Source organism: Salvelinus fontinalis, unplaced genomic scaffold (assembly GCF_029448725.1).
Source record: "Salvelinus fontinalis isolate EN_2023a unplaced genomic scaffold, ASM2944872v1 scaffold_0001, whole genome shotgun sequence".
Taxonomy (NCBI): domain Eukaryota; kingdom Metazoa; phylum Chordata; class Actinopteri; order Salmoniformes; family Salmonidae; genus Salvelinus; species Salvelinus fontinalis.
In genome coordinates, this window is record NW_026600210.1 from 2811904 (window position 1) to 2838699 (window position 26796).

The following is a 26796-nucleotide window of genomic DNA, read 5'->3' on the forward strand; positions in this document are numbered from 1 at the left end:
GTTAACCATTAGAACTGGTAACCATTAGAACTGGTAACCATTAGAACTGGTAACCATTAGAACTGGTAACCATTAGAACTGGTAACCATTAGAACTGGTAACCATTAGAACTGGTAACCATTAGATTGATGAACTGTTAACCATTAGAACTGGTAACCATTAGAACTGGTAACCATTAGATTGATGAACTGGTAACCATTAGAACTGGTAACCAATTGAACTGGTAACCATTAGAATGATGAACTGGTAACCATTAGAACTGGTAACCATTAGAATGATGAACTGGTAACCATTAGAACTGGTAACCGTTAGAATGATGAACTGGTAACCATTAGAACTGGTAACCATTAGAACTGGTAACCATTAGAATGATGAACTGGTAACCATTAGAACTGGTAACCATTAGAACTGGTAACCATTAGATTGATGAACTGGTAACCATTAGAACTGGTAACCATTAGAACTGGTAACCATTAGATTGATGAACTGGTAACCATTAGAACTGGTAACCATTACAACTGGTAACCATTAGAATGATGAACTGGTAACCATTAGAACTGGTAACCATTAGAATGATGAACTGGTAACCATTAGAACTGGTAACCATTAGAATGATGAACTGGTAACCATTAGAACTGGTAACCATTAGAACTGGTAACCATTAGAACTGGTAACCATTAGAACTGGTAACCATTAGAACTGGTAACCATTAGAATGATGAACTGGTAACCATTAGAATGATGAACTGGTAACCATTAGAATGATGAACTGGTAACCATTAGAACTGGTAACCATTAGAATGATGAACTGGTAACCATTAGATTGATGAACTGGTAACCATTAGAACTGGTAACCATTAGAATGATGAACTGGTAACCATTAGAACTGGTAACCATTAGAACTGGTAACCATTAGAATGATGAACTGGTAACCATTAGAACTGGTAACCATTAGAATGATGAACTGGTAACCATTAGAACTGGTAGCCATTAGAATGATGAACTGGTAACCATTAGAACTGGTAACCATTAGATTGATGAACTGGTAACCATTAGAACTGGTAACCATTAGAATGATGAACTGGTAACCATTAGAACTGGTAACCATTAGAACTGGTAACCATTAGATTGATGAACTGGTAACCATTAGATTTGGTAACCATTAGAACTGGTAACCATTAGAATGATGAACTGGTAATCATTAGAACTGGTATCCATTAGAACTGGTAACCATTAGAACTGGTAACCATTAGAATGATGAACTGGTAACCATTAGAACTGGTAACCATTAGAACTGGTAACCATTAGAACTGGTAACCATTAGAACTGGTAACCATTAGAATGATGAACTGGTAACCATTAGAACTGGTAACCATTAGAACTGGTAACCATTAGAACTGGTAACCTTTAGAACTGGTAACCATTAGAACTGGTAACCATTAGAACTGGTAACCATTAGAATGATGAACTGGTAACCATTAGAACTGGTAACCATTAGAACTGGTAACCATTAGAACTGGTAACCATTAGAATGATGAACTGGTAACCATTAGAACGGGTAACCATTAGAACTGGTAACCATTAGAATGATGAACTGGTAACCATTAGAACTGGTAACCATTAGAATGATGAACTGGTAACCATTAGAACTGGTAACCATTAGAACTGGTAACCATTAGAACTGGTAACCATTAGAATGATGAACTGGTAACCATTAGAACTGGTAACCATTAGAACTGGTAACCATTAGAACTGGTAACCATTAGAACTGGTAACCATTAGAACTGGTAACCATTAGAACTGGTAACCATTAGAATGATGAACTGGTAACCATTAGAACTGGTAACCATTAGAACTGGTAACCATTAGAACTGGTAACCATTAGAACTGGTAACCATTAGAACTGGTAACCTTTAGAACTGGTAACCATTAGAACTGGTAACCATTAGAACTGGTAACCATTAGAATGATGAACTGGTAACCATTAGAACTGGTAACCATTAGAACTGGTAACCATTAGAACTGGTAACCATTAGAATGATGAACTGGTAACCATTAGAACGGGTAACCATTAGAACGGGTAACCATTAGAATGATGAACTGGTAACCATTAGAACTGGTAACCATTAGAATGATGAACTGGTAACCATTAGAACTGGTAACCATTAGAACTGGTAACCATTAGAACTGGTAACCATTAGAACTGGTAACCATTAGAATGATGAACTGGTAACCATTAGAACTGGTAACCATTAGAACTGGTAACCATTAGAACTGGTAACCATTAGAACTGGTAACCATTAGAATGATGAACTGGTAACCATTAGAACTGGTAACCATTAGAACTGGTAACCATTAGAACTGGTAACCATTAGAACTGGTAACCATTAGAATGATGAACTGGTAACCATTAGAATGATGAACTGGTAACCATTAGAATGATGAACTGGTAACCATTAGAACTGGTAACCATTAGAACTGGTAACCATTAGAATGATGAACTGGTAACCATTAGATTGATGAACTGGTAACCATTAGAACTGGTAACCATTAGAATGATGAACTGGTAACCATTAGAACTGGTAACCATTAGAACTGGTAACCATTAGAATGATGAACTGGTAACCATTAGAACTGGTAACCATTAGAATGATGAACTGGTAACCATTTGAACTGGTAGCCATTAGAATGATGAACTGGTAACCATTAGAACTGGTAACCATTAGATTGATGAACTGGTAACCATTAGAACTGGTAACCATTAGAATGATGAACTGGTAACCATTAGAACTGGTAACCATTAGAACTGGTAACCATTAGATTGATGAACTGGTAACCATTAGAACTGGTAACCATTTGAACTGGTAACCATTAGAACTGGTAACCATTAGAACTGGTAACCATTAGAACTGGTAACCATTAGATTGATGAACTGGTAACCATTAGAACTGGTAACCATTAGAATGATGAACTGGTAACCATTAGAACTGGTAACCATTAGAACTGGTAACCATTAGATTGATGAACTGGTAACCATTAGAACTGGTAACCATTAGAACTGGTAACCATTAGAATGATGAACTGGTAATCATTAGAACTGGTATCCATTAGAACTGGTAACCATTAGAACTGGTAACCATTAGAATGATGAACTGGTAACCATTAGAACTGGTAACCATTAGAACTGGTAACCATTAGAACTGGTAACCATTAGAACTGGTAACCATTAGAATGATGAACTGGTAACCATTAGAACTGGTAACCATTAGAACTGGTAACCATTAGAACTGGTAACCATTAGAACTGGTAACCATTAGAATGATGAACTGGTAACCATTAGAACTGGTAACCATTAGAACTGGTAACCATTAGAACTGTTAACCATTAGAATGATGAACTGGTAACCATTAGAACGGGTAACCATTAGAACTGGTAACCATTAGAATGATGAACTGGTAACCATTAGAACTGGTAACCATTAGAATGATGAACTGGTAACCATTAGAACTGGTAACCATTAGAACTGGTAACCATTAGAACTGGTAACCATTAGAATGATGAACTGGTAACCATTAGAACTGGTAACCATTAGAACTGGTAACCATTAGAACTGGTAACCATTAGAACTGGTAACCATTAGAATGATGAACTGGTAACCATTAGAACTGGTAACCATTAGAACTGGTAACCATTAGAACTGGTAACCATTAGAACTGGTAACCATTAGAACTGGTAACCATTAGAATGATGAACTGGTAACCATTAGAACTGGTAACCATTAGAACTGGTAACCATTAGAATGATGAACTGGTAACCATTAGAATGATGAACTGGTAACCATTAGAACTGGTAACCATTAGAACTGGTAACCATTAGAATGATGAACTGGTAACCATTAGAACTGGTACCCATTAGAACTGGTAACCATTAGAATGATGAACTGGTAACCATTAGAACTTGTAACCATTAGAACTGGTAACCATTAGAACTGGTAACCATTAGAATGATGAACTGGTAACCATTAGAACTGGTAACCATTAGAACTGGTAACCATTAGATTGATGAACTGGTAACCATTAGAACTGGTAACCATTAGAATGATGAACTGGTAACCATTAGAACTGGTAACCATTAGAATGATGAACTGGTAACCATTAGAACTGGTAACCATTAGAACTGGTAACCATTAGAACTGGTAACCATTAGATTGATGAACTGGTAACCATTAGAATGATGAGTTGTTGTGGTGTCCAGTCCCACAGTAAAGGTTGACGTGAAGGAGGAGATAGAGAACCCAACAGGACCAGCCAAGCTCCCCTCTACACAGAACCAGTCAAACAGCTGCAGTAGCATAACTGATGAGAGGAGTAGCACCGGAGAGCCCTGCTCTGACAGTCAGGATGAACACGGTGACTGTAAAGATGATCACCCGCCTGCTGCTGAGGCAGTCTCCAGACAGGAAACCAGACACCCTAGGCCCTCCGGCCAGGACCCCAGCCTTCCCGGACAGGTACCAGAGTTGTTCCCGGAGCCTAGGATTCCATACCCCTGTTTCTCCAGACTCACCAGTAAAGACCAGCTGACATATCTCCATGTGCTGACCAGCAAACAGCCCAGAGAGGCTTCTCAGGTAGGCTACCGACTGGCTCTTAAGAATACAATACATTCGTATAGCGCAATACATACAGAGAAGCTCCTCATGCACATCATGCTCTCAACAGAGCCTGTGCCTGTAGGGCCAGAGCCTGTGACTGTGACTGTAGGGTCAGAGCCTGTGACTGTGCCTGTAGGGTCAGAGCCTGTGACTGTGACTGTAGGGTCAGAGCCTGTGACTGTGCCTGTAAGGTCAGAGCCAGTGACTGTGACTGTAGGGTCAGAGCCTGTGACTGTGCCTGTAGGGTCAGAGCCTGTGACTGTGCCTGTAAGGTCAGAGCCTGTGACTGTGCCTGTAGGGTCAGAGCCTGTGACTGTGCCTGTAGGGTCAGAGCCTGTGACTGTGCCTGTAGGGTCAGAGCCTGTGACTGTGCCTGTAGGGTCAGAGCCTGTGACTGTGCCTGTAGGGTCAGAGCCTGTGACTGTGCCTGTAGGGTCAGAGCCTGTGACTGTGCCTATAAGGTCAGAGCCTGTGACTGTGACTGTAGGGTCAGAGCCTGTGACTGTGACTGTAGGGTCAGAGCCTGTGACTGTGACTGTAGGGTCAGAGCCTGTGACTGTGCCTGTAAGGTCAGAGTCTGTGACTGTGCCTGTAGGGTCAGAGTCTGTGACTGTGCCTGTAAGGTCAGAGTCTGTGACTGTGCCTGTAGGGTCAGAGCCTGTGACTGTGCCTGTAGGGTCAGAGCCTGTGACTGTGCCTGTAAGGTCAGAGTCTGTGACTGTGCCTGTAAGGTCAGAGCCTGTGACTGTGCCTGTAAGGTCAGAGCCTGTGACTGTGACTGTAGGGTCAGAGCCTGTGACTGTGCCTGTAGGGTCAGAGCCTGTGACTGTGCCTGTAGGGTCAGAGCCTGTGCCTGTAGGGTCAGAGCCTGTGCCTGTAGGGTCAGAGCCTGTGACTGTGCCTGTAGGGTCAGAGCCTGTGACTGTGCCTGTAGGGTCAGAGCCTGTGACTGTGCCTGTAGGGTCAGAGCCTGTGACTGTGCCTGTAGGGTCAGAGCCTGTGACTGTGCCTGTAGGGTCAGAGCCTGTGACTGTGCCTGTAGGGTCAGAGCCTGTGACTGTGCCTGTAGGGTCAGAGCCTGTGACTGTGCCTGTAGGGTCAGAGCCTGTGACTGTGCCTGTAGGGTCAGAGCCTGTGACTGTGCCTGTAGGGTCAGAGCCTGTGACTGTGCCTGTAGGGTCAGAGCCTGTGACTGTGCCTGTAGGGTCAGAGCCTGTGACTGTGCCTGTAGGGTCAGAGCCTGTGACTGTGCCTGTAGGGTCAGAGCCTGTGACTGTGCCTGTAGGGTCAGAGCCTGTGACTGTGCCTGTAGGGTCAGAGCCTGTGACTGTGCCTGTAGGGTCAGAGCCTGTGACTGTGCCTGTAAGGTCAGAGCCTGTGACTTTGACTGTAGGGTCAGAGCCTGTGACTGTGACTGTAGGGTCAGAGCCTGTGCCTGTAGGGTCAGAGCCTGTGCCTGTAGGGTCAGAGCCTGTGACTGTGCCTGTAGGGTCAGAGCCTGTGACTGTGCCTGTAGGGTCAGAGCCTGTGACTGTGCCTGTAGGGTCAGAGCCTGTGACTGTGCCTGTAGGGTCAGAGCCTGTGACTGTGCCTGTAGGGTCAGAGCCTGTGACTGTGCCTGTAGGGTCAGAGCCTGTGACTGTGCCTGTAGGGTCAGAGCCTGTGACTGTGCCTGTAGGGTCAGAGCCTGTGACTGTGCCTGTAGGGTCAGAGCCTGTGACTGTGCCTGTAGGGTCAGAGCCTGTGACTGTGCCTGTAGGGTCAGAGCCTGTGACTGTGCCTGTAGGGTCAGAGCCTGTGACTGTGCCTGTAGGGTCAGAGCCTGTGACTGTGCCTGTAGGGTCAGAGCCTGTGACTGTGCCTGTAGGGTCAGAGCCTGTGACTGTGCCTGTAGGGTCAGAGCCTGTGACTGTGCCTGTAGGGTCAGAGCCTGTGACTGTGCCTGTAGGGTCAGAGCCTGTGACTGTGACTGTAGGGTCAGAGCCTGTGACTGTGACTGTAGGGTCAGAGCCTGTGACTGTGACTGTAGGGTCAGAGCCTGTGACTGTGACTGTAGGGTCAGAGCCTGTGACTGTGCCTGTAGGGTCAGAGCCTGTGACTGTGCCTGTAGGGTCAGAGCCTGTGACTGTGCCTGTAGGGTCAGAGCCTGTGACTGTGCCTGTAAGGTCAGAGCCTGTGACTGTGCCTGTAGGGTCAGAGCCTGTGACTGTGCCTGTAGGGTCAGAGCCTGTGACTGTGCCTGTAGGGTCAGAGCCTGTGACTGTGCCTGTAGGGTCAGAGCCTGTGACTGTAGGGTCAGAGCCTGTGACTGTAGGGTCAGAGCCTGTGACTGTGCCTGTAGGGTCAGAGCCTGTGACTGTGCCTGTAGGGTCAGAGCCTGTGACTGTGCCTGTAGGGTCAGAGCCTGTGACTGTGCCTGTAGGGTCAGAGCCTGTGACTGTGCCTGTAGGGTCAGAGCCTGTGACTGTGCCTGTAGGGTCAGAGCCTGTGACTGTGCCTGTAGGGTCAGAGCCTGTGACTGTGCCTGTAGGGTCAGAGCCTGTGACTGTGCCTGTAGGGTCAGAGCCTGTGACTGTGCCTGTAGGGTCAGAGCCTGTGACTGTGCCTGTAGGGTCAGAGCCTGTGACTGTGCCTGTAGGGTCAGAGCCTGTGACTGTGCCTGTAGGGTCAGAGCCTGTGACTGTGCCTGTAGGGTCAGAGCCTGTGACTGTGCCTGTAGGGTCAGAGCCTGTGACTGTGCCTGTAGGGTCAGAGCCTGTGACTGTGCCTGTAGGGTCAGAGCCTGTGACTGTGCCTGTAGGGTCAGAGCCTGTGACTGTGCCTGTAGGGTCAGAGCCTGTGACTGTGCCTGTAGGGTCAGAGCCTGTGACTGTGCCTGTAGGGTCAGAGCCTGTGACTGTGACTGTAGGGTCAGAGCCTGTGACTGTGACTGTAGGGTCAGAGCCTGTGACTGTGACTGTAGGGTCAGAGCCTGTGACTGTGACTGTAGGGTCAGAGCCTGTGACTGTGCCTGTAGGGTCAGAGCCTGTGACTGTGCCTGTAGGGTCAGAGCCTGTGACTGTGCCTGTAGGGTCAGAGCCTGTGACTGTGCCTGTAGGGTCAGAGCCTGTGACTGTGACTGTAGGGTCAGAGCCTGTGACTGTGACTGTGCCTGTAAGGTCAGAGCCTGTGACTGTGACTGTGACTGTGCCTGTAAGGTCAGAGCCTGTGACTGTAGGGTCAGAGCCTGTGACTGTGCCTGTAAGGTCAGAGCCTGTGACTGTGCCTGTAAGGTCAGAGCCTGTGACTGTGCCTGTAAGGTCAGAGCCTGTGACTGTGCCTGTAAGGTCAGAGCCTGTGACTGTGCCTGTAAGGTCAGAGCCTGTGACTGTGCCTGTAAGGTCAGAGCCTGTGACTGTGCCTGTAGGGTCAGAGCCTGTGACTGTGCCTGTAAGGTCAGAGTCTGTGACTGTGCCTGTAAGGTCAGAGTCTGTGACTGTGCCTGTAAGGTCAGAGTCTGTGACTGTGCCTGTAAGGTCAGAGCCTGTGACTGTGACTGTAGGGTCAGAGCCTGTGACTGTGCCTGTAGGGTCAGAGCCTGTGACTGTGCCTGTAGGGTCAGAGCCTGTGACTGTAAGGTCAGAGCCTGTGACTGTGCCTGTAGGGTCAGAGCCTGTGACTGTGACTGTAGGGTCAGAGCCTGTGACTGTGACTGTGCCTGTAAGGTCAGAGCCTGTGACTGTGACTGTGACTGTGCCTGTAAGGTCAGAGCCTGTGACTGTGACTGTAGGGTCAGAGCCTGTGACTGTGCCTGTAAGGTCAGAGCCTGTGACTGTGCCTGTAAGGTCAGAGCCTGTGACTGTGCCTGTAAGGTCAGAGCCTGTGACTGTGCCTGTAAGGTCAGAGCCTGTGACTGTGCCTGTAAGGTCAGAGCCTGTGACTGTGCCTGTAAGGTCAGAGCCTGTGACTGTGCCTGTAAGGTCAGAGCCTGTGACTATGCCTGTAAGTTCAGAGCCTGTGCCTGTAGGGTCAGAGCCTGTGCCTGTAGGGTCAGAGCCTGTGACTGTAGGGTCAGAGCCTGTGCCTGTAGGGTCAGAGCCTGTGCCTGTAAGGTCAGAGCCTGTGCCTGTAGGGTCAGAGCCTGTGCCTGTAAGGTCAGAGCCTGTGCCTGTGACTGTAACTGTAAAACATGCATTGACATTGACAGAACTCAATGTTGTGACCTGTGCCTCCCTCCCCGTCAGATTATAATGGCAGCTTGCCTTCACCCTACCCGATCTAGCACTAACCCTGTTCATCTATGCCGATCAGACTCTGTTGCTGCATGTGAACAGTGAGAGGTCAGAGTTCATGAGGTACCTGCAGGAAGTGGCCAGGATGTGTCCCGACGACTACAACTACATATCCCAAGGGGCCGCTCTCTACTCAGAGGTAATGCACTGTTACTTCCTGGTTAGTAGTCTGCTGATGTTACAACTCTGTACGGTACTGTCATGGTTTTCTGTTCCAGGAGTACCTGAGAGCCTGTCTGGACCAGATGAGGATGTATCCCCAACTCTATCAGATCCAGGAGATAACCAGCCTCACAGGAGGAAACTTCTCTTCCAGCCTCCAGCTCAACTTTGAGAAACAGCTGCTCACTATGGTGAGATATACTAGAATAATATATTATATTTAAGCAATAAGCCATGAGGGGGTGTGGTATATGGCCAATATACCACGGCTAAGGGCTGTTCTTAAGCACGACACAGCGCGGAGTGCCTGAATACAGCCATTAGTCGTGGTATATTGACCATATACCACAAACCCATGAGGTGCCTTATTGCTATTATAAACTGTTTACTAAAGTAATTAGAGCAGTAAAAATAAATGTTTTGTCATACCCGCGTTATACGGTCTGATGTACCACGGCTGTCAGCCAATTAGCATTCAGGGCTGGAACCACCCAATTTATAAATAACTGTAATACTATAGTGAGATATACTAGAATAATGAATTCCATATAACAGTAATACTATAGTGAGATATACTAGAATAATGTATTCCATATAACAGTAATACTATAGTGAGATATAGTAGAATAATGTATTCTATATAATAGTAGTACTATAAACTGTTCTCCTTTGTACTTGAGTCCCAGAACCTGTCTTCTCCTCCTGTGTGCCTGCAGGGCGAAGTCGTGATCACAGACCACAAAGTGGTGCCTAATGAAGCACAGTTGGCATTTGACTATGAGACTGTTTCATCAGACATCCCTCCAGTCAAGAAAGCCAAGCTCTCACACTCTGTAAGAATGATGCTCGACTTCTTAATTACTACAACAAAGAGAGACATCATTGGTTGTTGTTGTCAGGTTGGATCTCAGTCTTTGGGAGGCCTTTGTATATGAACTATTAAATACACTCCAGCAACACTCTTCCATTGATGTTTCTAATCAGTGTTATGTCTTTGAGTCCTCATTTTATACACTAATGTTTGGTATTTGTTTCACGTTTAGGGCGTCAGTACTGACAGTAATGCGGAGAAGCTGAGTGGTCGGTATGAACCCCATGTTGTCCTGAGTAGAGAAAGTCTGGTCAGACTGCTGGACAACCACGGTCCTGCCTTCACTGATCCATGGGAGTTACCTGTAGTGGTCAAAACCAACCCTGGGAGAGGTAGGATATAACTTAACCCCTCATCCTGACCCTAACCCTGGGAGAGGTAGGATATAACTTAACCCCTCATCCTGACCCTGGGAGAGGTAGGATATAACTTAACCCCTCATCCTGACCCTAACCCTGGGAGAGGTAGGATATAACCTAACCCCTCATCCTGACCCTAACCCTGGGAGAGGTAGGATATAACCTAACCCCTCATCCTGACCCTAACCCTGGGAGAGGTAGGATATAACCTAACCCCTCATCCTGACCCTGGGAGAGGTAGGATATAACCTAACCCCTCATCCTGACCCTAACCCTGGGAGAGGTAGGATATAACTTAACCCCTCATCCTGACCCTGGGAGAGGTAGGATATAACCTAACCCCTCATCCTGACCCTGGGAGAGGTAGGATATAACCTAACCCCTCATCCTGACCCTGGGAGAGGTAGGATATAACTTAACCCCTCATCCTGACCCTAACCCTGGGAGAGGTAGGATATAACCTAACCCCTCATCCTAACCCTAACCCTGGGAGAGGTAGGATATAACCTAACCCCTCATCCTGACCCTAACCCTGGGAGAGGTAGTATATAACCTAACCCCTCATCCTGACCCTAACCCTGGGAGAGGTAGGATATAACCTAACCCCTCATCCTGACCCTAACCCTGGGAGAGGTAGGATATAACCTAACCCCTCATCCTGACCCTAACCCTGGGAGAGGTAGGATATAACTTAACCCCTCATCCTGACCCTGGGAGAGGTAGGATATAACCTAACCCCTCATCCTGACCCTGGGAGAGGTAGGATATAACCTAACCCCTCATCCTGACCCTGGGAGAGGTAGGATATAACTTAACCCCTCATCCTGACCCTAACCCTGGGAGAGGTAGGATATAACCTAACCCCTCACCCTGACCCTAACCCTGGGAGAGGTAGGATATAACCTAACCCCTCACCCTGACCCTGGGAGAGGTAGGATATAACCTAACCCCTCATCCTGACCCTAACCCTGGGAGAGGTAGGATATAACCTACCCCTCATCCTGACCCTGGGAGAGGTAGGATATAACCTAACCCCTCATCCTGACCCTGACCCTGGGAGAGGTAGGATATAACCTAACCCCTCATCCTGACCCTGGGAGAGGTAGGATATAACCTAACCCCTCATCCTGACCCTAACCCTGGGAGAGGTAGGATATAACCTAGCCCCTCATCCTGACCCTAACCCTGGGAGAGGTAGGATATAACCTAACCCCTCATCCTGACCATAACCCCATCCCTGGGAGAGGTAGGATATAACTTAACCCCTCACCCTGACCCTAACCCTGGGAGAGGTAGGATATAACCTAACCCCTCACCCTGACCCTGGGAGAGGTAGGATATAACCTAACCCCTCATCCTGACCCTAACCCTGGGAGAGGTAGGATATAACCTACCCCTCATCCTGACCCTGGGAGAGGTAGGATATAACCTAACCCCTCATCCTGACCCTGGGAGAGGTAGGATATAACCTAACCCCTCATCCTGACCCTGGGAGAGGTAGGATATAACCTAACCCCTCATCCTGACCCTGGGAGAGGTAGGATATAACTTAACCCCTCATCCTGACCCTAACCCTGGGAGAGGTAGGATATAACCTAACCCCTCATCCTGACCCTAACCCTGGGAGAGGTAGGATATAACCTAACCCCTCATCCTGACCCTAACCCTGGGAGAGGTAGGATATAACCTAACCCCTCATCCTGACCCTAACCCTGGGAGAGGTAGGATATAACCTAACCCCTCATCCTGACCCTAACCCTGGGAGAGGTAGGATATAACCTAACCCCTCATCCTGACCCTAACCCTGGGAGAGGTAGGATATAACCTAACCCCTCATCCTGACCCTAACCCTGGGAGAGGTAGGATATAACTTAACCCCTCATCCTGACCCTAACCCTGGGAGAGGTAGGATATAACCTAACCCCTCATCCTGACCCTGGGAGAGGTAGGATATAACCTAACCCCTCATCCTGACCCTAACCCTGGGAGAGGTAGGATATAACCTAACCCCTCATCCTGACCCTAACCCTGGGAGAGGTAGGATATAACCTAGCCCCTCATCCTAACCCTGGGAGAGGTAGGATATAACTTAGGTTATATCCTACCTCTCCCAGGGTTAGGGTCAGGATGAGGGGTTAGGTTATATCCTACCTCTCCCAGGGTCAGGATGAGGGGTTAAGTTATATCCTACCTCTCCCAGGGTTAGGATGAGGGGCTAGGTTATATCCTACCTCTCCCAGGGTTAGGGTCAGGATGAGGGGTTAGGTTATATCCTACCTCTCCCAGGGTTAGGGTCAGGATGAGGGGTTAGGTTATATCCTACCTCTCCCAGGGTTAGGGTCAGGATGAGGGGTTAGGTTATATACTACCTCTCCCAGGGTTAGGGTCAGGATGAGGGGTTAGGTTATATCCTACCTCTCCCAGGGTTAGGGTCAGGATGAGGGGTTAGGTTATATCCTACCTCTCCCAGGGTTAGGGTCAGGATGAGGGGTTAGGTTATATCCTACCTCTCCCAGGGTTAGGGTCAGGATGAGGGGTTAGGTTATATACTACCTCTCCCAGGGTTAGGGTCAGGATGAGGGGTTAGGTTATATCCTACCTCTCCCAGGGTTAGGGTCAGGATGAGGGGTTAGGTTATATCCTACCTCTCCCAGGGTTAGGGTCAGGATGAGGGCTTAGGTTATATCCTACCTCTCCCAGGGTTAGGGTCAGGATGAGGGGTTAGGTTATATCCTACCTCTCCCAGGGTTAGGGTCAGGATGAGGGGTTAGGTTATATCCTACCTCTCCCAGGGTCAGGATGAGGGGTTAAGTTATATCCTACCTCTCCCAGGGTTAGGATGAGGGGCTAGGTTATATCCTACCTCTCCCAGGGTTAGGGTCAGGATGAGGGGTTAGGTTATATCCTACCTCTCCCAGGGTTAGGGTCAGGATGAGGGGTTAGGTTATATCCTACCTCTCCCAGGGTCAGGATGAGGGGTTAAGTTATATCCTACCTCTCCCAGGGTTAGGATGAGGGGCTAGGTTATATCCTACCTCTCCCAGGGTTAGGGTCAGGATGAGGGGTTAGGTTATATCCTACCTCTCCCAGGGATGGGGTTATGGTCAGGATGAGGGGTTAAAGCCCCTCATCCTGACCCTAACCCTGGGAGAGGTAGGATATAACTTAACTAGTCTTTTAAAGCAATTTGTGATGACAGAAGGGAGTGTTACATGGCGACAGTCATTTAGTTCAGTTACTTTTGCTTTCTTGGGTACAGGAACAATGGTGGATATCTTGAAGAAAGTGGGGATAACAGACTGGTATTTGGAGAGATTGAATATGTCAATAAACACATTTACATTTACATTTTAAGTCATTTAGCAGACGCTCTTATCCAGAGCGACTTACAAATTGGAAAGTTCATACATATTCATCCTGGTCCCCCCGTGGGAATTGAACCCTGGTCCCCCCGTGGGAAATGAACCCACAACCCTGGCGTTGCAAGCGCCATGCTCTACCAACTGAGCCACACACAACACTCCAGCCAGTTGGTCTGCATATGCTCTGAGGACGTGGCTTTGGATACCGTCTGGGCCAGCAGCCTTGCGATGGTTAACACGCTTAAATCACTTCCTCACATCAGCGACAGAGATCAGTAGCACACAGTCTTCATGAGAGGCGGGGCTCGCGTTGGTGGCTCGGTGGTGGTGTCCTCAAAGCGGGCGAACAAGGTCTTTAACTTGTACGGGAGCGAGGTGGTGGTGTCCTCAAAGCGGGCGAACAAGGTCTTTAACTTGTACGGGAGCGAGGTGGTGGTGTCCTCAAAGCGGGCGAACAAGGTCTTTAACTTGTACGGGAGCGAGGTGGTGGTGTCCTCAAAGCGGGCGAACAAGGTCTTTAACTTGTACGGGAGCGAGGTGGTGTTTTCCTCAAAGCGGGCGAACAAGGTCTTTAACTTGTACGGGAGCGAAGTGTTGGTGTCCTCAAAGCGGGCGAACAAGGTCTTTAACTTGTACGGGAGCGAGGTGGTGGTGTCCTCAAAGCGGGCGAACAAGGTCTTTAACTTGTACGGGAGCGAGGTGTTGGTGTCCTCAAAGCGGGCGAACAAGGTCTTTAACTTGTACGGGAGCGAGGTGGTGGTGTCCTCAAAGCGGGCGAACAAGGTCTTTAACTTGTACGGGAGCGAGGTGTTGGTGTCCTCAAAGCGGGCGAACAAGGTCTTTAACTTGTACGGGAGCGAGGTGGTGTCCTCAAAGTGGGCTAACAAGGTCTTTAACTTGTACGGGAGCGAGGTGTTGGTGTCCTCAAAGCGGGCGAACAAGGTCTTTAACTTGTACGGGAGCGAGGTGTTGGTGTCCTCAAAGCGGGCGAACAAGGTCTTTAACTTGTACGGGAGCGAGGTGGTGGTGTCCTCAAAGCGGGCGAACAAGGTCTTTAACTTGTACGGGAGCGAGGTAGTGTTTTCCGCAAAGCGGGCGAACAAGGTCTTTAACTTGTACGGGAGCGAGGTGGTGGTGTCCTCAAAGCGGGCGAACAAGGTCTTTAACTTGTACGGGAGCGAGGTGTTGGTGTCCTCAAAGCGGGCGAACAAGGTCTTTAACTTGTACGGGAGCGAGGTGGTGTCCTCAAAGTGGGCTAACAAGGTCTTTAACTTGTACGGGAGCGAGGTGTTGGTGTCCTCAAAGCGGGCGAACAAGGTCTTTAACTTGTACGGGAGCGAGGTGGTGGTGTCCTCAAAGCGGGCGAACAAGGTCTTTAACTTGTACGGGAGCGAGGTGTTGGTGTCCTCAAAGCGGGCGAACAAGGTCTTTAACTTGTACGGGAGCGAGGTGGTCTCCTCAAAGTGGGCTAACAAGGTCTTTAACTTGTACGGGAGCGAGGTGTTGGTGTCCTCAAAGCGGGCGAACAAGGTCTTTAACTTGTACGGGAGCGAGGTGGTGGTGTCCTCAAAGCGGGCGAACAAGGTCTTTAACTTGTACGGGAGCGAGGTGGTGGTGTCCTCAAAGCGGGCGAACAAGGTCTTTAACTTGTACGGGAGCGAGGTGGTGTCCTCAAAGCGGGCGAACAAGGTCTTTAACTTGTACGGGAGCGAGGTGGTGGTGTCCTCAAAGCGGGCGAACAAGGTCTTTAACTTGTACGGGAGCGAGGTGTTGGTGTCCTCAAAGCGGGCGAACAAGGTCTTTAACTTGTACGGGAGCGAGGTGGTGGTGTCCTCAAAGCGGGCGAACAAGGTCTTTAACTTGTACGGGAGCGAGGTGTTGGTGTCCTCAAAGCGGGCGAACAAGGTCTTTAACTTGTACGGGAGCGAGGTGGTGGTGTCCTCAAAGCGGGCGAACAAGGTCTTTAACTTGTACGGGAGCGAGGTGTTGGTGTCCTCAAAGCGGGCGAACAAGGTCTTTAACTTGTACGGGAGCGAGGTGGTGGTGTCCTCAAAGCGGGCGAACAAGGTCTTTAACTTGTACGGGAGCGAGGTGTTGGTGTCCTCAAAGCGGGCGAACAAGGTCTTTAACTTGTACGGGAGCGAGGTGGTGTCCTCAAAGTGGGCTAACAAGGTCTTTAACTTGTACGGGAGCGAGGTGTTGGTGTCCTCAAAGCGGGCGAACAAGGTCTTTAACTTGTACGGGAGCGAGGTGGTGGTGTCCTCAAAGCGGGCGAACAAGGTCTTTAACTTGTACGGGAGCGAGGTGTTGGTGTCCTCAAAGCGGGCGAACAAGGTCTTTAACTTGTACGGGAGCGAGGTAGTGTTTTCCGCAAAGCGGGCGAACAAGGTCTTTAACTTGTACGGGAGCGAGGTGGTGGTGTCCTCAAAGCGGGCGAACAAGGTCTTTAACTTGTACGGGAGCGAGGTGTTGGTGTCCTCAAAGCGGGCGAACAAGGTCTTTAACTTGTACGGGAGCGAGGTGGTGTCCTCAAAGTGGGCTAACAAGGTCTTTAACTTGTACGGGAGCGAGGTGTTGGTGTCCTCAAAGCGGGCGAACAAGGTGTTTAACTTGTACGGGAGCGAGGTGGTGGTGTCCTCAAAGCGGGCGAACAAGGTCTTTAACTTGTACGGGAGCGAGGTGTTGGTGTCCTCAAAGCGGGCGAACAAGGTCTTTAACTTGTACGGGAGCGAGGTGGTGGTGTCCTCAAAGCGGGCGAACAAGGTCTTTAACTTGTACGGGAGCGAGGTGTTGGTGTCCTCAAAGCGGGCGAACAAGGTCTTTAACTTGTACGGGAGCGAGGTGGTGGTGTCCTCAACGTGGCTGGCTCTCCCTTTATTGTCTGTGATTGCCTGGACTCCCTGCCACATATTGTGTGTCTGAGCCGTTGAATTGCAGCTCCACTTTGTCCCTGTGCTGTCGTTTGTGCCTATTTGATTGCCTTACAGAGGTCATAGCTGGTCTGTTTGTACACGTCCATGTTCCCAGTCACCTTGCCGTGGTTAAATGCGGTGGTTCACACTTTCCTTTTGCATGAATGCTGCCATCTATCCACGTTTTTAGGTTTGGATAAGTTCTAGTCATCACAGTCTTAACAACATCCTCTATGTACTTCCTGGTGAACCCAGTCACAGAGTCAGTGTATACGTCTGTACTATTCCCAGAGGTGACCCGGAACATTTCCCAGTCCAGGTGATCAAAACTGTTTTGAAGCATAGATTCCAATTGGTCAGACCAACGTTGGACAGTCCAATGAGAGATCTACCATGTTCAGACCTGCCATAAAGTCGACATCTGTTTAATAAACTCGTTTTCATGATGTGGACCAGCAGACCTGTAATCTATCTGTATTGCAGGCAGTAGCCAGAGTAAGACGGTGTACATCGACCCTCCACTGCTGCAGACAGAGATGACTGTGAGAGAGAGGAGTCTGCTGTTCCATGAGGAGAGCATGAAGCTGTCAGTCAACAAGACTGGAACCAAGAATGTCTTCCAACTCATGACTGAGACTCCAGCTATAAACAAACAACTACCCGCTGTATGTAGCCTAATCCTGACCTTAACCCTACATCTCCTAGCTGTATGTAGCCTAATCCTGACCTTAACCCTACATCTCCTAGCTGTATGTACCCTAACCCTTACCTTAACCCTACATCTCCTAGCTGTCTGTACCCTAACCCTGACCTTAACCCTACATCTCCTAGCTGTCTGTACCCTAACTAACCCTGACCTTAACCCTACATCTCCTAGCTGTATGTAGCCTAATCCTGACCTTAACCCTACATCTCCTAGCTGTATGTAGCCTAATCCTGACCTTAACCCTACATCTCCTAGCTGTATGTAGCCTAATCCTGACCTTAACCCTACATCTCCTAGCTGTCTGTACCCTAACCCTGACCTTAACCCTACATCTCCTAGCTGTCTGTACCCTAACCCCTAACCCTGACCTTAACCCTACATCTCCTAGCTGTCTGTACCCTAACTAACCCTGACCTTAACCCTACATCTCCTAGCTGTCTGTAGCCGAACTAACCCTGACCTTAACCCTACATCTCCTAGCTGTCTGTACCCTAAGCCCTAACCCTGACCTTAACCCTACATCTCCTAGCTGTATGTAGCCTAATCCTGACCTTAACCCTACATCTCCTAGCTGTATGTAGCCTAATCCTGACCTTAACCCTACATCTCCTAGCTGTCTGTACCCTAACCCTGACCTTAACCCTACATCTCCTAGCTGTATGTAGCCTAATCCTGACCTTAACCCTACATCGCCTAGCTGTATGTAGCCTAATCCTGACCTTAACCCTACATCTCCTAGCTGTATGTACCCTAACCCTGACCTTAACCCTACATCTCCTAGCTGTCTGTACCCTAACCCTGACCTTAACCCTACATTTCCTAGCTGTCTGTACCCTAACCCCTAACCCTGACCTTAACCCTACATCTCCTAGCTGTATGTAGCCTAACCCTGACCTTAACCCTACATCTCCTAGCTGTATGTACCCTTACCCCTAACCCTGACCCTAACCCTACATCTCCTAGCTGTATGTAGCCTAACCCTGACCTTAACCCTACATCTCCTAGCTGTATGTACCCTTACCCCTAACCCTGACCCTAACCCTACATCTCCTAGCTGTATGTAGCCTAACCCTGACCTTAACCCTACATCTCCTAGCTGTCTGTACCCTAACCCCTAACCCTGACCTTAACCCTACATCTCCTAGCTGTATGTAGCCTAACCCTGACCTTAACCCTACATCTCCTAGCTGTCTGTACCCTAACCCTGACCTTAACCCTACATCTCCTAGCTGTCTGTACCCTAACCCTGACCTTAACCCTACATCTCCTAGCTGTCTGTACCCTAACTAACCCTGACCTTAACCCTACATCTCCTAGCTGTATGTACCCTAACCCTGACCTTAACCCTACATCTCCTAGCTGTCTGTACCCTAACCCCTAACCCTGACCTTAACCCTACATCTCCTAGCTGTCTGTACCCTAACCCTGACCTTAACCCTACATCTCCTAGCTGTCTGTACCCTAACTAACCCTGACCTTAACCCTACATCTCCTAGCTGTCTGTACCCTAACTAACCCTGACCTTAACCCTACATCTCCTAGCTGTATGTAGCCTAACCCTGACCTTAACCCTACATCTCCTAGCTGTATGTAGCCTAATCCTGACCTTAACCCTACATCTCCTAGCTGTATGTAGCCTAACCCTGACCTTAACCCTACATCTCCTAGCTGTCTGTACCCTAACCCTGACCTTAACCCTACATCTCCTAGCTGTCTGTACCCTAACCCTGACCTTAACCCTACATCTCCTAGCTGTCTGTACCCTAACTAACCCTGACCTTAACCCTACATCTCCTAGCTGTATGTACCCTAACCCTGACCTTAACCCTACATCTCCTAGCTGTCTGTACCCTAACCCCTAACCCTGACCTTAACCCTACATCTCCTAGCTGTCTGTACCCTAACCCTGACCTTAACCCTACATCTCCTAGCTGTCTGTACCCTAACTAACCCTGACCTTAACCCTACATCTCCTAGCTGTCTGTACCCTAACTAACCCTGACCTTAACCCTACATCTCCTAGCTGTATGTAGCCTAACCCTGACCTTAACCCTACATCTCCTAGCTGTATGTAGCCTAATCCTGACCTTAACCCTACATCTCCTAGCTGTCTTTACCCTAACCCTGACCTTAACCCTACATCTCCTAGCTGTCTGTACCCTAACTAACCCTGACCTTAACCCTACATCTCCTAGCTGTATGTAGCCTAACCCTGACCTTAACCCTACATCTCCTAGCTGTCTGTACCCTAACCCCTAACCCTGACCTTAACCCTACATCTCCTAGCTGTCTGTACCCTAACCCCTAACCCTGACCTTAACCCTACATCTCCTAGCTGTCTGTAGCCGAACTAACCCTGACCTTAACCCTACATCTCCTAGCTGTATGTACCCTAACCCTGACCTTAACCCTACATCTCCTAGCTGTATGTACCCTAACCCTGACCTTAACCCTACATCTCCTAGCTGTATGTACCCTAACCCTGACCTTAACCCTACATCTCCTAGCTGTATGTAGCCTAACCCTGACCTTAACCCTACATCTCCTAGCTGTCTGTACCCTAACCCTGACCTTAACCCTACATCTCCTAGCTGTATGTAGCCTAACCCTGACCTTAACCCTACATTTCCTAGCTGTCTGTACCCTAACCCCTAACCCTGACCTTAACCCTACATCTCCTAGCTGTATGTAGCCTAACCCTGACCTTAACCCTACATCTCCTAGCTGTATGTACCCTTACCCCTAACCCTGACCTTAACCCTACATCTCCTAGCTGTCTGTACCCTTACCCCTAACCCTGACCCTAACCCTACATCTCCTAGCTGTATGTAGCCTAACCCTGACCTTAACCCTACATCTCCTAGCTGTCTGTACCCTAACCCCTAACCCTGACCTTAACCCTACATCTCCTAGCTGTATGTAGCCTAACCCTGACCTTAACCCTACATCTCCTAGCTGTCTGTACCCTAACCCTGACCTTAACCCTACATTTCCTAGCTGTATGTTGCCTAACCCTGACCTTAACCCTACATCTCCTAGCTGTCTGTACCCTAACCCCTAACCCTGACCTTAACCCTACATCTCCTAGCTGTCTGTACCCTAACTAACCCTGACCTTAACCCTACATCTCCTAGCTGTCTGTACCCTAACCCCTAACCCTGACCTTAACCCTACATCTCCTAGCTGTCTGTACCCTAACCCTGACCTTAACCCTACATCTCCTAGCTGTCTGTACCCTAACTAACCCTGACCTTAACCCTACATCTCCTAGCTGTCTGTACCCTAACTAACCCTGACCTTAACCCTACATCTCCTAGCTGTCTGTACCCTAACTAACCCTGACCTTAACCCTACATCTCCTAGCTGTATGTAGCCTAACCCTGACCTTAACCCTACATCTCCTAGCTGTATGTAGCCTAATCCTGACCTTAACCCTACATCTCCTAGCTGTCTGTACCCTAACCCCTAACCCTGACCTTAACCCTACATCTCCTAGCTGTCTGTACCCTAACCCTGACCTTAACCCTACATCTCCTAGCTGTCTGTACCCTAACTAACCCTGACCTTAACCCTACATCTCCTAGCTGTATGTAGCCTAACCCTGACCTTAACCCTACATCTCCTAGCTGTCTGTACCCTAACCCCTAACCCTGACCTTAACCCTACATCTCCTAGCTGTATGTAGCCTAACCCTGACATTAACCCTACATCTCCTAGCTGTATGTACCCTAACCCTGACCTTAACCCTACATCTCCTAGCTGTATGTACCCTAACCCTGACCTTAACCCTACATCTCCTAGCTGTCTGTACCCTAACTAACCCTGACCTTAACCCTACATCTCCTAGCTGTCTGTACCCTAACCCCTAACCCTGACCTTAACCCTACATCTAATTCAGTGTGTGTGCTCTACAGGAGAGCTCTAACTCAGTGTGTGTGCTGTACAGGAGAGCTCTAACTCAGTGTGTGTGCTCTACAGGAGAGCTCTAACTCAGTGTGTGTGCTCTACAGGAGAGCTCTAACTCAGTGTGTGTGCTCTACAGGAGAGCTCTAACTCAGTGTGTGCTCTACAGGAGAGCTCTAACTCAGTGTGTGTGCTCTACAGGAGAGCTCTAACTCAGTGTGTGCTCTATAGGAGAGCTCTAACTCAGTGTGTGTGCTCTACAGGAGAGCTCTAACTCAGTGTGTGCTCTATAGGAGAGCTCTAACTCAGTGTGTGCTCTACAGGAGAGCTCTAACTCAGTGTGTGCTCTACAGGAGAGCTCTAATTCAGTGTGTGCTCTACAGGAGAGCTCTAACTCAGTGTGTGCTCTACAGGAGAGCTCTAACTCAGTGTGTGCTATATAGGAGAGCTCTAACTCAGTGTGTGTGCTCTATAGGAGAGCTCTAACTCAGTGTGTGTGCTCTACAGGAGAGCTCTAACTCAGTGTGTGCTCTACAGGAGAGCTCTAACTCAGTGTGTGCTCTACAGGAGAGCTCTAACTCAGTGTGTGTGCTCTACAGGAGAGCTCTAACTCAGTGTGTGTGCTCTACAGGAGAGCTCTAACTCAGTGTGTGTGCTCTACAGGAGAGCTCTAACTCAGTGTGTGTGCTCTACAGGAGAGCTCTAACTCAGTGTGTGCTCTACAGGAGAGCTCTAACTCAGTGTGTGTGCTCTACAGGAGGGCTCTAACTCAGTGTGTGTGCTCTACAGGAGGGCTCTAACTCAGTGTGTGTGCTCTACAGGAGGGCTCTAACTCAGTGTGTGTGCTCTACAGGAGGGCTCTAACTCAGTGTGTGTGCTCTACAGGAGGGCTCTAACTCAGTGTGTGTGCTCTACAGGAGGGCTCTAACTCAGTGTGTGTGCTCTACAGGAGAGCTCTAACTCAGTGTGTGCTCTACAGGAGAGCTCTAACTCAGTGTGTGTGCTCTACAGGAGAGCTCTAACTCAGTGTGTGCTCTACAGGAGAGCTCTAACTCAGTGTGTGTGCTCTACAGGAGAGCTCTAACTCAGTGTGTGTGCTCTACAGGAGGGCTCTAACTCAGTGTGTGTGCTCTACAGGAGGGCTCTAACTCAGTGTGTGTGCTCTACAGGAGAGCTCTAACTCAGTGTGTGTGCTCTACAGGAGAGCTCTAACTCAGTGTGTGTGCTCTACAGGAGAGCTCTAACTCAGTGTGTGTGCTCTACAGGAGAGCTCTAACTCAGTGTGTGTGCTCTACAGGAGAGCTCTAACTCAGTGTGTGTGCTCTACAGGAGAGCTCTAACTCAGTGTGTGTGCTCTACAGGAGAGCTCTAACTCAGTGTGTGTGCTCTACAGGAGAGCTCTAACTCAGTGTGTGTGCTCTACAGGAGAGCTCTAACTCAGTGTGTGTGCTCTACAGGAGAGCTCTAACTCAGTGTGTCTGCTCTACAGGAGAGCTCCAACTCAGTGTCTGCTCTACAGGAGAGCTCCAACTCAGTGTGTGCTCTACAGGAGAGCTCCAACTCAGTGTGTGTGCTCTACAGGAGAGCTCCAACTCAGTGTGTGTGCTCTACAGGAGAGCTCTAACTCAGTGTGTGTGCTCTACAGGAGAGCTCTAACTCAGTGTGTGTGCTCTACAGGAGAGCTCTAACTCAGTGTGTGTGCTCTACAGGAGAGCTCTAACTCAGTGTGTGTGCTCTACAGGAGAGCTCTAACTCAGTGTGTGTGCTCTACAGGAGAGCTCTAACTCAGTGTGTGCTCTACAGGAGAGCTCTAACTCAGTGTGTGCTCTACAGGAGAGCTCTAATTCAGTGTGTGCTCTACAGGAGAGCTCAAATTCAGTGTGTGCTCTATAGGAGAGCTCTAACTCAGTGTGTGTGCTCTATAGGAGAGCTCTAACTCAGTGTGTGTGCTCTACAGGAGAGCTCTAACTCAGTGTGTGTGCTCTACAGGAGAGCTCTAACTCAGTGTGTGTGCTCTACAGGAGAGCTCTAACTCAGTGTGTGTGCTCTACAGGAGAGCTCTAACTCAGTGTGTGTGCTCTACAGGAGAGCTCTAACTCAGTGTGTGCTCTACAGGAGAGCTCTAACTCAGTGTGTGTGCTCTACAGGAGAGCTCTAACTCAGTGTGTGTGCTCTACAGGAGAGCTCTAAATCAGTGTGTGTGCTCTACAGGAGAGCTCTAAATCAGTGTGTGTGCTCTACAGGAGAGCTCTAACTCAGTGTGTGTGCTCTACAGGAGAGCTCTAACTCAGTGTGTGTGCTCTACAGGAGAGCTCTAACTCAGTGTGTGTGCTCTACAGGAGAGCTCTAACTCAGTGTGTGTGCTCTACAGGAGAGCTCTAACTCAGTGTGTGTGCTCTACAGGAGAGCTCTAACTCAGTGTGTGTGCTCTACAGGAGGGCTCTAACTCAGTGTGTGTGCTCTACAGGAGAGCTCTAACTCAGTGTGTGTGCTCTACAGGAGGGCTCTAACTCAGTGTGTGTGCTCTACAGGAGGGCTCTAACTCAGTGTGTGTGCTCTACAGGAGGGCTCTAACTCAGTGTGTGTGCTCTACAGGAGAGCTCTAACTCAGTGTGTGTGCTCTACAGGAGAGCTCTAACTCAGTGTGTGTGCTCTACAGGAGGGCTCTAACTCAGTGTGTGTGCTCTACAGGAGGGCTCTAACTCAGTGTGTGTGCTCTACAGGAGGGCTCTAACTCAGTGTGTGTGCTCTACAGGAGAGCTCTAACTCAGTGTGTGTGCTCTACAGGAGAGCTCTAACTCAGTGTGTGTGCTCTACAGGAGAGCTCTAACTCAGTGTGTGTGCTCTACAGGAGAGCTCTAACTCAGTGTGTGTGCTCTACAGGAGAGCTCTAACTCAGTGTGTGCTCTACAGGAGAGCTCTAATTCAGTGTGTGTGCTCTACAGGAGAGCTCTAATTCAGTGTGTGTGCTCTACAGGAGAGCTCTAACTCAGTGTGTGTGCTCTACAGGAGAGCTCTAACTCAGTGTGTGTGCTCTACAGGAGAGCTCTAACTCAGTGTGTGCTCTACAGGAGAGCTCTAATTCAGTGTGTGTGCTCTACAGGAGAGCTCTAACTCAGTGTGTGTGCTCTACAGGAGAGCTCTAACTCAGTGTGTGCTCTACAGGAGAGCTCTAATTCAGTGTGTGTGCTCTACAGGAGAGCTCTAACTCAGTGTGTGTGCTGTACAGGAGAGCTCTAACTCAGTGTGTGTGCTGTACAGGAGAGCTCTAACTCAGTGTGTGCTCTACAGGAGAGCTCTAACTCAGTGTGCTCTACAGGAGAGCTCCAACTCAGTGTGTGTGCTCTACAGGAGAGCTCTTACTCAGTGTGTGCTCTACAGGAGAGCTCCCAGAGGATGCTGGTGTCGTTTGAGACTTCTGGTCTGGACTTTGGACTGGATCTCACAGACCTAGAAACGTTTGGAGAAACGACTCAGTCCCCCAAGAGGCTGAAGACCCATAATCTACAGAAAGACTCAGGCAGTCAGCCTCAAACCAAGTCTAAACAGTGCAGTGGGGCCCTGGTTAAAGAGGTATCTAAGACCAGCAGAACTCAGGACGAAGAGGTGAACTTATGGACAAACACGAAGGTGGTTTCAGAGACAGAGGGGAGAGAGCGGAGGAGCTCTGCTGAACAATCATTGACTGCTACTGTCCCTTCAGCCAATCAGGAGGAGCAGGTATCCTCCGGTGGAGACTCAGAAGACGAGCGCCTGGTGATTGATGACCCTGTAACCCCAGTCTCCACCACCAACAGGTTACCCCCGACCACGGTGACCCAACTCTCCCCAACACATCAACATGACACCCCCCGATCCCCCTCTGTCTCCTCACCACCACCTCTCGCCACTGGGACAAGGAGAGTGGCCAGGAAGGCTAAGGTACCAGGAGGCTGTGACCAGCTGGGTCAGATCCTGGCCATGCAGAAGGCCATGCTCAAACCCTCTACCAACCAGACCCAGGATCCAGCCAGACCCTGCTCCTTCCAGCCTGCAGAACCCTTCTCCAACCCAAACCCCCAGTCGCTGGTGAAGCCCTGTGTGGCCAACTACCTGGAGAGTACCCAGGATGGAGAGACGTATGTCGACGCCCCTTCTCAATCTGGACCAATAGACAACAGGAAGACTGTACAACAAAAACGTTAGTATTAACCATCAACACAGACAGATACAAAGATATTCAGTATGAGACTGTAGCACGGTATGTGTGTAATGATGATAGCTGTGGATGTGTTACATGTTAATGTGTCCCCCCAGGGCTGCTGTGTTACATATTAATGTGTCCCCCCAGGGCTGCTGTGTTACATGTTAATGTGTCCCCCAGGACTGCTGTGTTACATGTTAATGTGTCCCCCCAGGGCTGCTGTGTTACATATTAATGTGTCCCCCCAGGGCTGCTGTGTTGCTGTGTTACATGTTAATGTGTCCCCCCAGGGCTGCTGTGTTACATGTTAATGTGCCCCCCAGGGCTGCTGTGTTACATGTTAATGTGTCCCCCCCAGGGCTGCTGTGTTACATATTAATGTGTCCCCCCAGGGCTGCTGTGTTGCTGTGTTACATGTTAATGTGTCCCCCCAGGGCTGCTGTGTTACATGTTAATGTGCCCCCCAGGGCTGCTGTGTTACATGTTAATGTGTCCCCCCAGGGCTGCTGTGTTACATGTTAATGTGTCCCCCCCAGGGCTGCTGTGTTACATGTTAATGTGTCCCCCCAGGGCTGCTGTGTTACATGTTAATGTGTCCCCCCCAGGACTGCTGTGTTACATGTTAATGTGTCCCCCCCAGGGCTGCTGTGTTACATGTTAATGTGTCCCCCCAGGACTGCTGTGTTACATGTTAATGTGTCCCCCCCAGGGCTGCTGTGTTACATGTTAATGTGTCCCCCCCAGGGCTGCTGTGTTACATGTTAATGTGTCCCCCCAGGACTGCTGTGTTACATGTTAATGTGTCCCCCCAGGGCTGCTGTGTTACATGTTAATGTGTCCCCCCAGGACTGCTGTGTTACATGTTAATGTGCCCCCCAGGGCTGCTGTGTTAAATGTTAATGTGTCCCCCCAGGACTGCTGTGTTACATGTTAATCAATCAATCAAGTTTATTTTATATAGCCCTTCGTACATCAGCTGATATCTCAAAGTGCTATACAGAAACCCAGCCTAAAACCCCAAACAGCTAGAATGCAGGTGTAGAAGCACGGTGGCTAGGAAAAACTCCCTAGAAAGGCCAAAACCTAGGAAGAAACCTAGAGAGGAACCAGGCTATGAGGGGTGGCCAGTCCTCTTCTGGCTGTGCCGGGTGGAGATTATAACAGAGCTATGCCAAGATGTTCAAAAATGTTCATAAGTGACAAGCATGGTCAAATAATAATCAGGAATAAATGTCAGTTGTCTTTTCATAGCCGATCATTAAGAGTTGAAAACAGCAGGTCTGGGACAGGTGGGTGTTCCATAACCGCAGGCAGAAGAGTTGAAACTGGAATAGCAGCAAGGCCAGGCGGACTGGGGGCAGCAAGGAGTCACCACGGCCGGTAGTCCCGACGTATGGTCCTAGGGCTCAGGTTC

At 49.0% G+C, this 26796-nt stretch overlaps 1 protein-coding gene across 3 annotated transcripts in view; it reads left to right on the plus strand.

Annotated features, from left to right (window-relative positions):
* Positions 1 to 26796, plus strand: part of ice2 (interactor of little elongator complex ELL subunit 2) — a 93428-nt gene that overhangs the window by 15998 nt on the left and 50634 nt on the right. For all 3 annotated transcript variants that reach the window (XM_055910119.1, XM_055910120.1, XM_055910118.1), the window contains exons 3-9: positions 4254 to 4629; positions 8944 to 9063; positions 9143 to 9277; positions 9803 to 9919; positions 10130 to 10289; positions 17074 to 17255; positions 24581 to 25379. In XM_055910119.1, coding sequence (XP_055766094.1) covers positions 4254 to 4629; positions 8944 to 9063; positions 9143 to 9277; positions 9803 to 9919; positions 10130 to 10289; positions 17074 to 17255; positions 24581 to 25379 — 1889 coding nt within the window. The remainder of the gene's footprint in view (positions 1 to 4253; positions 4630 to 8943; positions 9064 to 9142; positions 9278 to 9802; positions 9920 to 10129; positions 10290 to 17073; positions 17256 to 24580; positions 25380 to 26796) is intronic.